This window comes from Ranitomeya variabilis, chromosome 5 (genome assembly GCF_051348905.1).
Source record: "Ranitomeya variabilis isolate aRanVar5 chromosome 5, aRanVar5.hap1, whole genome shotgun sequence".
Classification (NCBI taxonomy): domain Eukaryota; kingdom Metazoa; phylum Chordata; class Amphibia; order Anura; family Dendrobatidae; genus Ranitomeya; species Ranitomeya variabilis.
Window position 1 is genome coordinate 668,643,192 of NC_135236.1, and position 14,277 is coordinate 668,657,468.

At 42.9% G+C, this 14,277-nt stretch overlaps 1 protein-coding gene across 2 annotated transcripts in view; it reads right to left on the bottom strand.

The window, feature by feature from the left end:
- Positions 1–5,080: 5,080 nt before the first annotated feature.
- Positions 5,081–14,277, bottom strand: part of TMEM178B (transmembrane protein 178B) — a 294,112-nt gene continuing 284,915 nt past the window's right edge. For both annotated transcript variants that reach the window (XM_077266713.1, XM_077266714.1), the window contains 2 exons: positions 9,019–9,156; positions 5,081–7,728 (listed from right to left, as the gene is read on the bottom strand). In XM_077266713.1, coding sequence (XP_077122828.1) covers positions 7,478–7,728; positions 9,019–9,156 — 389 coding nt within the window. In that variant the 3' untranslated portion in view covers positions 5,081–7,477. The remainder of the gene's footprint in view (positions 7,729–9,018; positions 9,157–14,277) is intronic.

The following is a 14,277-nucleotide window of genomic DNA, read 5'->3' on the forward strand; positions in this document are numbered from 1 at the left end:
TCTTACCGCCCTTTTTCTCACTTCACACCTGTTTATATATTTTTGCAAAATGGATAACCCTAAGTCTCAACTTCTTTATTGTGTTTTTGATTCTCTTTATTTTTTCTGATTTTTTTAATTAAAATAATAATAATAATAATAAAACATTTTTCAAAAGCATGGCCATTTTCGAAATTTCAATTATACACTTCACTTCCTATAAACTTTTTTTTCCTTTTTTATCACCTATAATTTGTTGAAAAGTCTAAAATAATAACAATCTAAAAAACAAAGAATATATATGATAAATAATAAAATAACTTTTAAGCTTCCAGACGCCCCCTTGATACCCCCCATTTTAAATTTTGGATTGTTTAATGGGTACCAATGGCTGCATCTTTATAACCCGACCCTTAAAAACTTTCAAGCGCCTTAAAAATTGGTTCTCCAGTCCAACCAGACAGACTTTGATCTACTAGCATCACGTCGTCTTTCTACTACCCTTCATCATTGGTTTATATATTTAACTTTTTTTTATTTCATTATTTTTTTTTTATATATTTGTACAGACATTTGTTACAAAAACACTCTCATAGCTGGACCCATGTGGGCAAATAACAGAGGACGGGCCTTGGGTGAAGGCGAATACTGGAGTCACACACTGATTGGTTATTGGTCATCCATGTCTGAGTTTTTAACTTTTGACACTGTAACATATAAGGGGTTGAGCCAAAGGGGTGAAGTTTCCCATAATGTGGCCAGATTGGTTGGTAAAGGCACCACCTCAACTCTTTGTCTGTCCTAGTTTTTATAAATAAAGGCTGAATTGTTGAATCTTCTACTAAAAAATGGGAAAACAATTATGGTTACCCAAGGTCCTTTAAGGAGTTGTCCCTTTGCGGCAGCCCACCACTAGGACATATTGACATCATAGTGTATCACATAGAGGGGCAGGTTCTTTCTCGACCTTACAGTATATTGCACGACAAACAGTCACTTCAAAGGCCACTATTTTTGTCTAGTAGTGGCCACTAATCACAGAGCTTCCTGGAACTGAAACAGTTGATCAGTGAGCATTTAATGGGGCTTTCACATGTTATTAAATAGCTTTAGTTAGACAGCATGAAAATAAGCAAGTTTGCAATTGACTTGCTTTTATTACCTACTGTCATTCTGCTGTGAGAGCTTTTATCTTACATAGTTTACAGCTTGTTTTCAAGGATCTTGGCAACTAGAACCTGGCCGAGTGTGCACAGTAGTTACGTTCCAGGAGAGGAGTTAGCTCCTATCATTCCAGTCACCTCTCTAAGCCCATTGATTTCTACTCACCTCCCTCTCAGCTTCTGACAGAATAAGAGGACTCTTATCATTCCTTTGGAATCACAATCCCCCAGCCCCCATGATTGGCAGTTTCCAGAGCAGTTCTCTTAAACAGGGCTCTCACTTTCCTGAGGCACGTGTTTGTTCAAAGACCCTGTTATCCAAATAGAGTTAGTCTACCCTGTCATCACTATATTTGGATAACAGGACCTTTGAATAAACACATGGCTCAGGAAAGTAAGAGCCCTGATTAAGAGAACTGCTCTGGAATCTGCCAATAGTAGACTGAGAGCAAACACTGACAGGCCATTAATGTGTTGTAGCAGGACGTACAGAGAATTTGCAGAGCTCTGAGCAATACCCCTTTATATTAATCAAACAATTTTGTCATGGTAAATTTTCTATTTTCATGGTAAACTGTCTTTCTTATGCAACTTCCTCTACTCCAGTATGATAGATTGGACTTTTTAGAATTTGTAGAGGTAGAGGAATGATTTTTTTCAGGGTGCAAATGAACTCACACAATGGAAATAAATGAAAAATGTTCCCGTATGTTTTTACACCATCCATCTCAGAGCATCGCGGAGCAGAGAAGGTTACAATCGGACTGGTCTACGTAGCACCGGACTATGTTAGAGGCACTGTATAACCCAGAGAGGAAAAGGTTTAACAGTCTTCAGCTGTTCACTCCTTAGCACCGCCGAGTCAGCAGAGAGTGACAGTGGAGTCTTGCGTTTTCTGTTTACCGTATTTTAATTTCTGATGATGTTCTCTATTGTGTCTTATTAAGCCACGAGCTGCCAAAAAGGTGTAAAATAAGCAAAAAAAAAAAAGGATAAGTTGACCGTAGCAGTGCAATTAACGTAGGGTGTCTCGTTAGGAAACAAAATCAACATACTTTTGCAGATCCTCACCGAGCTCAGAAAAATGCAAATTAAAAGTGCGTTGAAGGGATGTCATTCTAGAGTGTTCTGACCTCGTTAAATGTAGTAAACCAATTTGCTTTTTGAAAAATATATTTTTCTAGAAAGTCCCTTACTAACAATGCTTATCTTTATTTTGTGGGGGTGGAGGTCCAGCTCTTTAACTTTACACTTTCAGTCAGAAGGTGTCTATGGTTACGTACAGTCAGTCATTTAGCCAACTTATCCAGAGGAATCTTGAAGCTTCGAGACCCAAATGAACAATCTGTCAGTCACAGGGTACCTACCTATCATATGCCAACTTTAATACTAGTGTCTTCTTATGTACAATCTTGCCAGCTTTTTTAAATGACCTTCTGGGAGAAAATACATTGTGACATAAAGCCCTGTTTTCCATCACGCCCATCAAGTCTCATCCACTTCCCATCTGCACCTCTTCCATGTCCACTGAATTTCCGAATGGTTTTGAGATTATTCAACAATGCCTGGGAGATTTGCCAACTCCCCCAGAAATCTGGAAGACCTTCCTTTTTTTTTCTGGTAGCCTCCCAGATGTTCCAGTAGAGATGGCAAGTATGTTCATCTGGCAGAAGGGCCTTTAGGCCTCTTAAGCTCCACTCAAATTCTTGACGGTTTCAAGAGTATTCTGAAATGCTGATTTGTAAATTCCTCCAGGATTCTGGAAGGTTTTCCATTTTTATGAGAGCCTTTTGGATGTTTCAGGAGAGTAAGTCAACGTATCTAGAGCCATATCTTGAAGTTTCCGGACACCAATGAAAAATCTGTTACAGGACACCCACCTAACATATGGCAATTATAAAACTAAGATCTTATTATGTGCATGTTTGACAACTTTTTAAAATGACCTTCCAGGAGAAAATACCTTTGTGTCGGAAAGACCCATTCTGAAAGTATTCGACAACGTCTGGGAAATATTTGCCAACTCTTCCAGGATACTATTTCCTGAGAGCTTCCCGAATGTTCCTGAAGAGTTGGCAAGTATGCTCACGTGATAGACAGGCCGTTAGGCCTCTTAAGTTACATGAAATTGGCCAATTCTTCATGGATTCTGGAAGATTTTCCTTTTTTTCTTGTAGCCTACTAGATGTTCCAGGAGAGCTGGCAAGTATGCTTATATAGTTGAAGGGCCTATAGGCCTCCAAAGCTCTCCAAAATGTTCCAACTCCTCCAGGATTCTTCAAGATTTTCCTTTTTTCTGAGAGCTTCTCGGATGTTCCAAATATGCTTATATGGCAGAAAAGCCTTTAGGCCTCATAAGCTCTAAAAACAAATTTACCAACTCTTTCTGGATTCTGGAAGATCTTTTTACATTTTTTAGTAGCATAACAGATTTTCCACAAGATCTGGCAAGTATGCTTATGTGGCAGAAGTGCCTTTAGGTTCCCTTACCTCAAGGACCAGGCAGTTTCCCTACTTGTACAATCGCAATGCCTACAGTCATGGCCGAAAGTGTTGGCACCCTTGAAATTGTTCCAGAATATGAAGTAATTCTCCCAGGAAATTATTACAATTACACATGTTTATGTCCTTTGTGTATATTAGAAGAACACAAGAAACAGAGAAAAAACACTTGTGGAGAGATCTTAATATTGCTTTCGGGAGAAGGAACTCTTGAAGTATGAAAGACTTGGAGCAGATTGCAAAAGAAGTGTGGTCCAAAATTCCCCCTGAGAAGTGTAAGAAGCTTGTGGATGGTTATAGAAAGCGATTGATTGCAGTTATTTATTCCAAAGGGTGTGCAACCAAATATTAAGTTGGGGATGCAAACAATTTTGTCCTGTCCATTTTTGGGGTTTTGTGTGATATGATGTCCAATTTGCCTATTTTTCTCAGTTTCTTTGGGTTGTTCCTTGTTTTTATTTTTTCACAATTTCAAGGGTGCCAACACTTTTGGCCATGACTATATGTCCCTGAACATATTACATTCATGACCATATCAGGTCATTGGATGTCAATCTTTAACTGTCTACTGAAAAGAGCTCATTCGAACCATGGTCTTCATGTACTTGTTGGTGTTTTTGAACCTTTGCCATTGACTAGTTGAGTCTAAAAATTACTGACAATCACGGATGGATGGGGTAAAGCATTCATAGATTTTTTTTTTCAGACATATATATCAGGTGTCAGAATAATTGAGAAAAAAATATGTCTAATACTATAAAAAATATTTCTAAAACATTGAGACATCGTCTAAATTCTAGGGTCAAATATAATCTTGTAATTTTGCCGTTTTATGAAAATTGTTTTAATGTTCTGGTGGTCAGTTTGGAAACGTCACTTGGAAATTAGGTAGAGAAAACTTGATTGGGATGTCTGTGGAGAAAGAGCGTCTTTGTTAGGTTCAACCAAATTCTGAGAAGGGCGTATGCTACCAAGAAGGGCGTATGCTAGCCTGAGCTGCTCCTACTTTTCACTGATCCTATCCACCTTTGGGATAAAATATATAACTTTTTACAATAAGTGTTGGAACACCATAATGTTGTATTTGTTTATTTTTTTCGTTGTAAGGTCCTTTCATTTTAACTTGACTGATTTTTTAGACCCAGTTGTGTTGCTGATCTGTTAAGACCTGTTTCTACGAACACTAATTGTAAACATGTTATTTATGCACTTGAGATCTCAGATAAGTAATTAGTGGTTGGGAAGATTTAAGGTAAGATTGTGGCTGATCACATTTTGATAAGAATAACAAGCTCCTAAGGGTCCACTTGAAATGTGTTTTTAAGGTTCTTTACGCTTCTTGAGAGAGATTTACTACGTTCGACTAATCTTCCTTGGAGAATGTATTACGGCAGTCGAATGGACCTGTGTGCATCATTTTCTTGCAACTTGAAATGTTATCGAGTTTATAAGTGATCTTTATTACATTTGGAGATAATTAATCAGTCGAGTATGTAGGCCATTTAAGTCTTGCTACAATATAAGTACATTCAAGGACAGCATGACAAACAACCGTACCCATTGCGGTACCCTTCCCATTTGCCACTAACACTGCAGCTTTTATGTACTGTATCTCAACCATTATGGAAATGTTAAGAATATTAATCTAAAAGGATTATATTACAATTATGTCAAATGTGGAATAATAAATATTTTACGCCATGTTATAAATTCGATCCCGGAAAAGGATCTTGAGTTATTGGACAAATTCCACGGGTAGATTGATGGCAGGCATGCTCTTAAGCATTCTTCACATGAGCTTGCGAGGCTTTCATCCATTTTTCCTTTGGGGTTTCTGTAATTATTCTTGTAGTCAAATATTCTTGGATTTTGTTGGGAGCCCTAACGGGCCCCCCTTTTGGGTCAATGGGGACAAATTTGATCTGTCATGGATGGATTCAGCAAAAAGTCATGGCTGTGTCACTGTTAAATGCCATTTCAAAATAGTGGAAGCCCCTCGTCTTAAAAAAGGGTCACAGTTAGAACATTTTGGTCATAGCCCATTATGCCCCAATTTATTTTCTGCTGGTGATAATTACATTTGTCTAATCAAATTTATAAACTACCATGATATGGTATGTGGGTTTGCATGGTTTTTTATTTTATTTTTGCTACTGTAAATTATAAATAATTTTGAAAGAATTATACCATCCAGTTCCTTAAATCCAATAGAATTACATTTTGCTTTTAGAGATGTAAGATATATCGATGATTAATTTTTTTGAAAAATGTGAGCTGTCCCATCTAAGAAACACAGATATGCTTAAAGGATTATTTGGTGAACTCCTGACGTTTAACATGTATAGTAATGTTGTTTGTATTGGTGTACTGCTCTCAAACATTATAGTGTTGAACAGCTGAGAGCGAGTGGAATTACATTGCTCTATAGTAGAACATATACAAACCGGGAGTCCAGGGTCCAAGGACACAAGGGAGTTCGCCATTTTTGTTTAGGTACTTTGTCGAAGGAGTTTTGTAATTCTCAACAAACTAGTCAACCATTATTGCTACAGAGACACCCGTACGTCTAAGCGTGCCTTTTTGAGCAAAAGGCAGAAACCAGGATATATTTGCTTTCGAGATTTCCATACAAAAAGCTGCAGTATTTTGTGTGCAAAATACCGTAAGGGAAAGGGCCTACTTACTTTGCGCTTACTTCCAGTGCTCCATTGATGGAAGTTATGACATCTTACATCAAACAAAAGATAAATCAACATTGTAAAAAAAAAAGTAAATTTACAGGAAAACAGTTTATATTGATTTTTTTCTCTCTCGATATTTTAGGCTAATTTTGAGTACCATGTGACTCTTAACAGTAGCATTACATCCACCACTGTTGATAATCTCTTTGACCTGTAACCCAGGCATGGTAAACGCCTCTGAGTCCCTTTATATAGTCCAAGTCATACTTCTTATCCATGGAGAACTCAACGGGACGACGGAACTGGACTCTTAGAATTCCTAAAAAATGAAAACAAAAATTGAACAAAAGTCAACCCAAAGTCTTAATGACTCGTAAAGGACTGGCACGGAGAGAAAAGTCTTTGCCATTAGGCCTTGTGCTTCTGCCATTAGTTTTCAGTCCATCCTATAGACCAGGCACGTGCTAAGGCAGCAGAGACCCACAACTGAGCAAGCAGGAATCGGCTTACGCTTCCTTCTTTTTTTTTGCCACATGTTCACAGACTTCACTGTCATCATTAACGGAAAACAACAAGTTGGGACTTTAATTTATTGGTTCGTACTCATTCCGTAAGTCGATGTGGGTAGTGGTTGTTTTTTTTATTAGTTTTTATTAATTTTGTCTAATTCAAAAATACATTTTTCTTCTGGAAATTTTTTTTATGATTCTGGGTCGATGGTGGTTTGCGAGATGAGTGTTAAAAATTATTTCCTTGTTAGGTCCCAAAGTCATTTTTAGAAGGTGTCTTACTGAGGTGGTCTGCGTTCCACTTTATAGGTCTAGTGACGAAATGTAGATGTTAAATAAAACATTGTGAAAAACATGGAAGGTCATCATGATAAAAGTTCCCCATGATATCTAGTATACGGTCCAATAAAACAAAAGCGTTGATGAATGAGATATATACATAGTCCTTGACATGGACTCTACCATCACGAGGAGCTAATATTACCATTGACTCCCCATTGCCCACATCACCCTTTAGTGGCATCCAAATATGGCCACCTTGTAATGAATGAGAAATGGGTGACGAAGAGATATTTTGTAGTCCAGGCATTAGTATATGTTAGAGTGGCCCGTCTCTTTCTCGTTTTTGATCTGTAGAGGGTTTTTAGCACACTGTTCCATTCTCAGGGCGTGTTTTGGGGCAGTTGGTCCTCAGGACAGGCTGTACTGAAGGTGCTAAGGTACAGAAGAAGCCTGAGATTAACGTTAGGCCCAGGCCACCCCAGGCACAGAACATGGACCATCCATAACCATGGCTGATGTCATCAGGTAGCCCGTACAGGAATCGAGGGTAACGTGAGAGCTCAAAGTTGATCCCCGCTACACAAGTGCACAGTGAAATGATACAGAAAGTGCCTGTGGAAAGACATGACATTTAAGGATTAGAAAATATACAACAACATACATTCTCAACAAATACAGTCTGGTGTGGTGGTCATTCCACCTGAGGTAGTGACCTTTTTTTGCCTACAGGATCAGCACTTTTCCAGACTTGAATTACGGTATGTCCCTGTAGAAGAAGGAACCTGCTCAACGCAAATTCTCAATGAAGACTTTTTGGTATAGTCCAATATCAATTTTAAGGTGGGTTAAGAGCAAGGTGTCCCCTCTACGAGGCACGGAGAACATTTTACCTGAGGTGTTGCCCACTTTGACTACAGGGTCAGCCTTGTGGACATTTCACATATTCCTGCACCTGTTCCCGTAGAAGAAGGAACGTGCTCAACGAAGACTTTTTGGTACAGTTTGATACCAATTTTGAGGTTGGTTAATATTTGGCACCATGACTTGACTAGGGCCATAATGACAATCATAATGATAATGAGCTGGAATACATTTTCTTTTTTTTATGTACTTCCGAGGAGAGCTTTTCACCTGAGGTGCTGCCCTCTTTTGCCTACAAGGTCAGCCTTTTTTCAGACATGACTTTGTTCCTGTACCTGTTCCTGGAGAAGAAGGAACCTGCTGAACACAAATTCTCAACAAAGACTTTCTGGTATAGTCCAATACCAATTTTAAGGTGAGTTTACATTTGGCACCAAAATTTGTCTATGGCCATAATCCCAACCCGAAACGCCCACAAAACAGCTCGAAATGCCTCTTTCTAAGAACCATTGCATTCATAAACCAAGCCTGTTTTAGGGTCGGGTCTGTTAAAACCCATTCAGGTATCAGTGACTTAATGTCTAGGGTCTAACTTCTATGAGGTGAGGAGAACATTTCCCCTGAGATCCTGCCCTCTTTTACCTACTTGGTCAACATTTTTCCAGACTTGACCTATGTTCCTCTACCTGTTCCTGCAGAAGAAGGAATCTACTCAAGACAAATTCTCAGTAAAAATTCAACTAAAAAGTTCTTCGGTACATAAAAATCAAATATTTGAAGGTAGCATTGTATTTTGGATCACTATTTCCCCAGGGTTGTGTGTCCCACCCTACAAAATGGGAAACACCCTCAAAACTGGAAATGCTTCTTTTTACAGCACACCTCTTTTACAGTCTAGTTTGCAAAGACCTGGACTATTTTCAGGCAGAAGGGACTAAAAGTTTAGGATATACCATCTATTTTTTTTTTGCCGACAGGGTCATCATTTTTCTAGACATTGCCTAGCATTTTGGCAGGTTATAATTTGTTGAGCCCACGTACCTCCCATGAGGAAGAGTAGACCAGCGACATATTGCATGAGACCCCGGTCCCAGCAGCAGCCCAGCACTCCGATGACCCAGCCGAACAGAATGATGGCGACGGCCATTCCCATAAATCCAGCTGTCATCCTGCGTAAATCTGAAGAAATAAAAACAAGATTCAATAGTTGTTAATTCTATCAATAAATCATTAATATATGTATGTACAGAATTACATCTCATATATGTAGCATCCTCTGTTCCCTAGAATCTTGTGGGCCAGTGGATACAAGGTCCCTGAGCTTCTAGACAACTTCATTTTGTTTAATAATGTTATAAAAAGACAAAATGCAAATAACTTTACTCATAAATTATGTTGTCTTACTCCTGAAAAATCCCTTTAAAGTGGCGACGACTAAGTGTCATCTTTTCATGTAACCTCCTGACTAGTGTTGAGCATTCCGATACCGCAAGTATCGGGTATCGGCCGATACTTGCGGTATCGGAATTCCGATACCGGTATTCCGATACTTGCCGCGTATCGGATACCGGAATCGGAAGTTCCAAGATTCAAAATTCAGAAATTCAGCCAATGAGAATGATTCCAAGTGTGGGCACATCCTGTTTAGCATGGAGGGCATGAAACTACTGGCAAGGCTGTGATTGGCTGCTGAAATGATGTCATGATGCAGTTTAAAAGTCGCTGGCGCCATTTTCCGATCACTCTGCTGTGAATTCAGTTAGTGACAGGACGCTGTTTGCTGACTGAGGGACAGTTTAGAGATAGCGATTTGCTTCTTTGTGCTTTCCAAAGGCTAATTTAGCAACCGCTGTGTTCACCTACTATTCACCTTGCTTTTGCCTTGTAGCGCTGTTTTCACAGCGATCTGCAGGGTCTGTGTGTGTGTGTGTGTGTGTGAGTGCAGCCCACTCTCTAGTCTGAGTGCAGCCACATAGGCCATCCATAGCTGGTTGTATTCAGTTCAGGGAGGGTGGTTCATTGCCTCATACTGTTCTTTTTTTTTTTTTTTTTTTCAAGTAGTGTAGTCTGCTGCTAATTTATTCAAAAAAATCCTATTAGTGTCTTTCCACCCGTCTCCAGCTAATTTGTGGAAAAACACTACATAGGATAAAGTAGAGGAGGGTTTTTGGGCCTTGCAGCGCCGTTTACGGCTGTCTGCACGGTCTCCGTGTGACTGCAGCTCGCCCTGTAGTCTGTGAGCAGCCGTAGCCTGGTTGTCTGCAGCTCAGGGTTGTTCACTGCGTCATACCGCAAAATCAATTTTAATTTTTTTTCAAGTAGTGTAGTCTGCTGCTAATTAATTTAAAAAAATCCTATTAGTGTCTTTCCACCCGTCTCCAGCTAATTTGTGGAAAAACACTACATAGGATAAAGTAGAGGAGGGTTTTTGGGCCTTGCAGCGCCGTTTACGGCTGTCTGCACGGTCTCCGTGTGACTGCAGCTCGCCCTGTAGTCTGTGAGCAGCCGTAGCCTGGTTGTCTGCAGCTCAGGGTTGTTCACTGCGTCATACCGCCAAATCAATTTTTATTTTTTTTCAAGTAGTGTAGTCTGCTGCTAATTAATTTAAAAAAATCCTATTAGTGTCTTTCCACCCGTCTCCAGCTAATTTGTGGAAAAACACTACATAGGATAAAGTAGAGGAGGGTTTTTGGGCCTTGCAGCGCCGTTTACGGCTGTCTGCACGGTCTCCGTGTGACTGCAGCTCGCCCTGTAGTCTGTGAGCAGCCGTAGCCTGGTTGTCTGCAGCTCAGGGTTGTTCACTGCGTCATACCGCCAAATCAATTTTTATTTTTTTTCAAGTAGTGTAGTCTGCTGCTAATTAATTTAAAAAAATCCTATTAGTGTCTTTCCACCCGTCTCCAGCTAATTTGTGGAAAAACACTACATAGGATAAAGTAGAGGAGGGTTTTTGGGCCTTGCAGCGCCGTTTACGTCTGTCTGCACGGTCTCTGTGTGACTGCAGCTCTATCTGTTGTCAGTTCAGCCCCCAAAAAAGAAATAAATAATAAAGTTCACCAAACACACCAGTTACACCACTTTACATTTGTGTAGGCCACATTAGCTCATATTAAAGTCTAGTCCACGCTTTAGAAAATTAGTGTTTCTTATACCTGTTAGGAGGAGTTGCTCAGGAATAAGCACACAAATCCGTTAGTACTTTTCTGCTTATCTTTATCAGTCAACCAAGATGAAGAAGGCAGTGAGTAAGGCACGTGGGCGTGGGCGCGGAGCAGGGAGGGGACGTGGGGATTCTGTGCCTGCTGCGGGCACCGGTGACTCATCAGCACCCACTTTCACCAGGCAACAGTCGTTCATGCGCAGCTTTGTGTCAGAGCGCCGTACACCGCTGCTGCGTGAAGACCAAATTGAAGCCGTTGTCGGATGGATGGCAGCTAATGCATCAACTTCCATTAGTGCCACATCCTCTCAGACACAGAGCACTGGAGAGCAGCCATCTGTCTCTTCACCACCTGCCAAATTGCCCAGGCAGACAGAGAGCCCAGGACAGGAGCCGTCTCTACTTCTGTTCTCTGAATCTCTTGGCTTGGAAACAGGGGGCCAGCCAAGCAGCATTGGAGAAATGGAAGAAGAGGCAGGGTGCAGTGATGCCCAACAGCTTTTTCTGTCTTCCTCTGAAGAGGCGGGTGGGCCAGTGGCTCCGGTCACCACATCGCAGGCCGCATCAGCTGATGATGACACTCAGGTGCCACTTACTGGTGCGTGCTCTGCTGCTGAGACTACCCAGGAGGAGCAGTTGGGGGCAGAGGGTAGTGTAGATGATGAGGTCCTCGACCCATCTTGGCGTGAGGGACAGGAAGGTGGTGGGAGCAGCTCTGAGGAAGAGATTCCCCGTACGGCCCAAAGAGGGAGAGGGAGGGGGAAGACTGCGGATCCTGCAGCCTCCGCTTTGGCACCCGTTAGGAGCATGTCTCTTCCAAAAGCCAAAAAGGGCGCTCCCAAGACTTGCAGTGCCTGGTCCTTTTTTGACACAGTTGCAGATGACATTTGCTATGTCAGATGCAACGTGTGTCATCACAAAGTCAAAAGAGGTCGAAATGTCAGCAGCCTCAATACCTCCAACATGTGGAAACATGTGCGCACCAGGCACCCGGCGTTGTTAGAAAAACACACTGAAGAGGTAGGCCAACCAACAGCGGCAGCTACCACCTCTTCAGCTCGTGTTGCCTCTTCCTCTAGCTCACACGCAGCTGGTTCGGCTTCCTCCCAGGATCGCCGTGGAAGAACCTCTGGCCCTGTTGTCCAGAGACCCGCTGTAATTCCACCCGCAGCGCCACTTTCCCAGTCATCCACACACTCCCAGCCCAGTCTACAGCCATCGGTAGTACAGGCATGGGAGAAAAGGCGGCCTTTCTCGTCAAACCACCCACGAGCACAGGCTCTGACTGCAGGCATTGCCAAACTTCTGTCACTGGAAATGCTGTCATTCAGGCTGGTGGAGACTGACAGCTTCCGTGACTTGATGTCATTGGCAGTCCCACAGTACAATGTGCCCAGCCGCTTTTACTTCAGCAGGCAAGCCGTCCCTGCCCTGCACAAGCATGTGGAGGGACACATAAAACACGCGCTACTGAACGCCGTCAGTAGCAAGGTCCACCTCACCACCGATGCGTGGACCAGTCAACATGGACAGGGGCGATACCTTTCCCTCACTGCCCATTGGGTTAATGTCATTGAGCCGGGTACAGACCGTGCGAGTGGCGCAGGACGTGTCCTGCCCACTCCAAGGATTGCAGGAATCCATTCTGTACGCATTGACTCCTCCTCTTACACCAGTTCCTCAGAATCATCGCTGCAGGAGCCGTCACAGTCCACCTCCACATGGACCCGTGATGAACGTGTACCTGTTACGACCGACATGAGCACAGCCGTGGCCAAACGTCAACAGGCCGTGTTGAAATTAATTTTTTTTGGGAATCGTAGCCACACAGGGCAGGAGCTCTGGAATGCCATCAAGCAGGAGAGCGATGTGTGGTTTGTGCCAGCGAATCTCCAGCCAGGCATGGTAGTGTGTGATAATGGCCGAAATCTGGTGGCAGCTCTGGGCCTCGGCAACCTCACTCACATCCCATGTCTGGCACATGTGCTCAATTTGGTCGTGCAGAGCTTTTTGAGGGACTATCCGGATCTTGATGCACTGCTGCACAAGGTCCGCCTAGAGTGTGCTCACTTGCGGCGTTCCAGCACGGCAAAAGCGCGCATTGCGGCTCTGCAGCGCCGACACCGCCTGCCGGAACATCGCATCATATGTGACCTACCTACCAGGTGGAATTCCACGTTACATATGTTGGAGCGGTTGTGTGAGCAGCAGCAAGCTGTAATGGAGTACCAGCTGCTTCAGGCGCAAAGAAGTCGCACTCAGCGCCGTACAGACTTCACAACCACAGAGTGGGCCACTATGAATGACGTCTGCCAGGTTTTGCGTCCCTTTGATTATTCCACGCGGATGGCGAGTGCAGATGATGCACTAGTCAGCATGACTGTCCCCCTTATCTGCCTGCTTGAAAAATCACTGCAAGCGCTAAGGGATGATGTTGTGGAAGAGGTGGAGGATGAGGATTCACCATTTCCATCATCTTCTGGACAGTCAGCGCCACGTGGTTCCTCACAAACGCTTAGGCAGGGGACAGTTTGTGAGGAGGATGAGGAGGAGTCAATGGAGGAGGAAGACGTCCGTCCAGAGGAGGGAGTTACCGAATTGTCCAGTACTCAGTGTGTACAGCGAGGGTGGGGTGATGACGAGCGGGCAGAGATCACGCCTCCAGCAGGGGACAGCGTTTCTTGGGCAGTTGGCAGTCTGCAGCACATGGTGGATTACATGCTGCAGTGCCTGAGAAACGACCGCCGCATCGCCCACATTCTCAACATGTCTGATTATTGGGTGTTCACCCTCCTCGATCCTCGCTACCGGGACAACGTAGAAAGCCTCATCACACCGTTGAACCGTGAGCGAAAAATGCGGGAGTACCAAGACACACTGGTCAATTCCATCATCTTCTCCATTCCAACTGAGAGAAGTGCTGCTAGTGCATTCCAAAGCAGCTCAGTGCGTCCAGGCAGTGGTGGAGGCTCTGCACAAAGAGGGAGCAGAAGCAGTGCCTCTGCCCAAGGCAAGACCAGTATGGCCCAACTGTGGCACAGTTTTCTGTGCCCCCCACAAAAGTCTACACCATCACAGACGGCTCCAGTCAGCAGGAGGCAACGGTTCCGTCAGATGGTGACAGACTACATGTCTTGCCC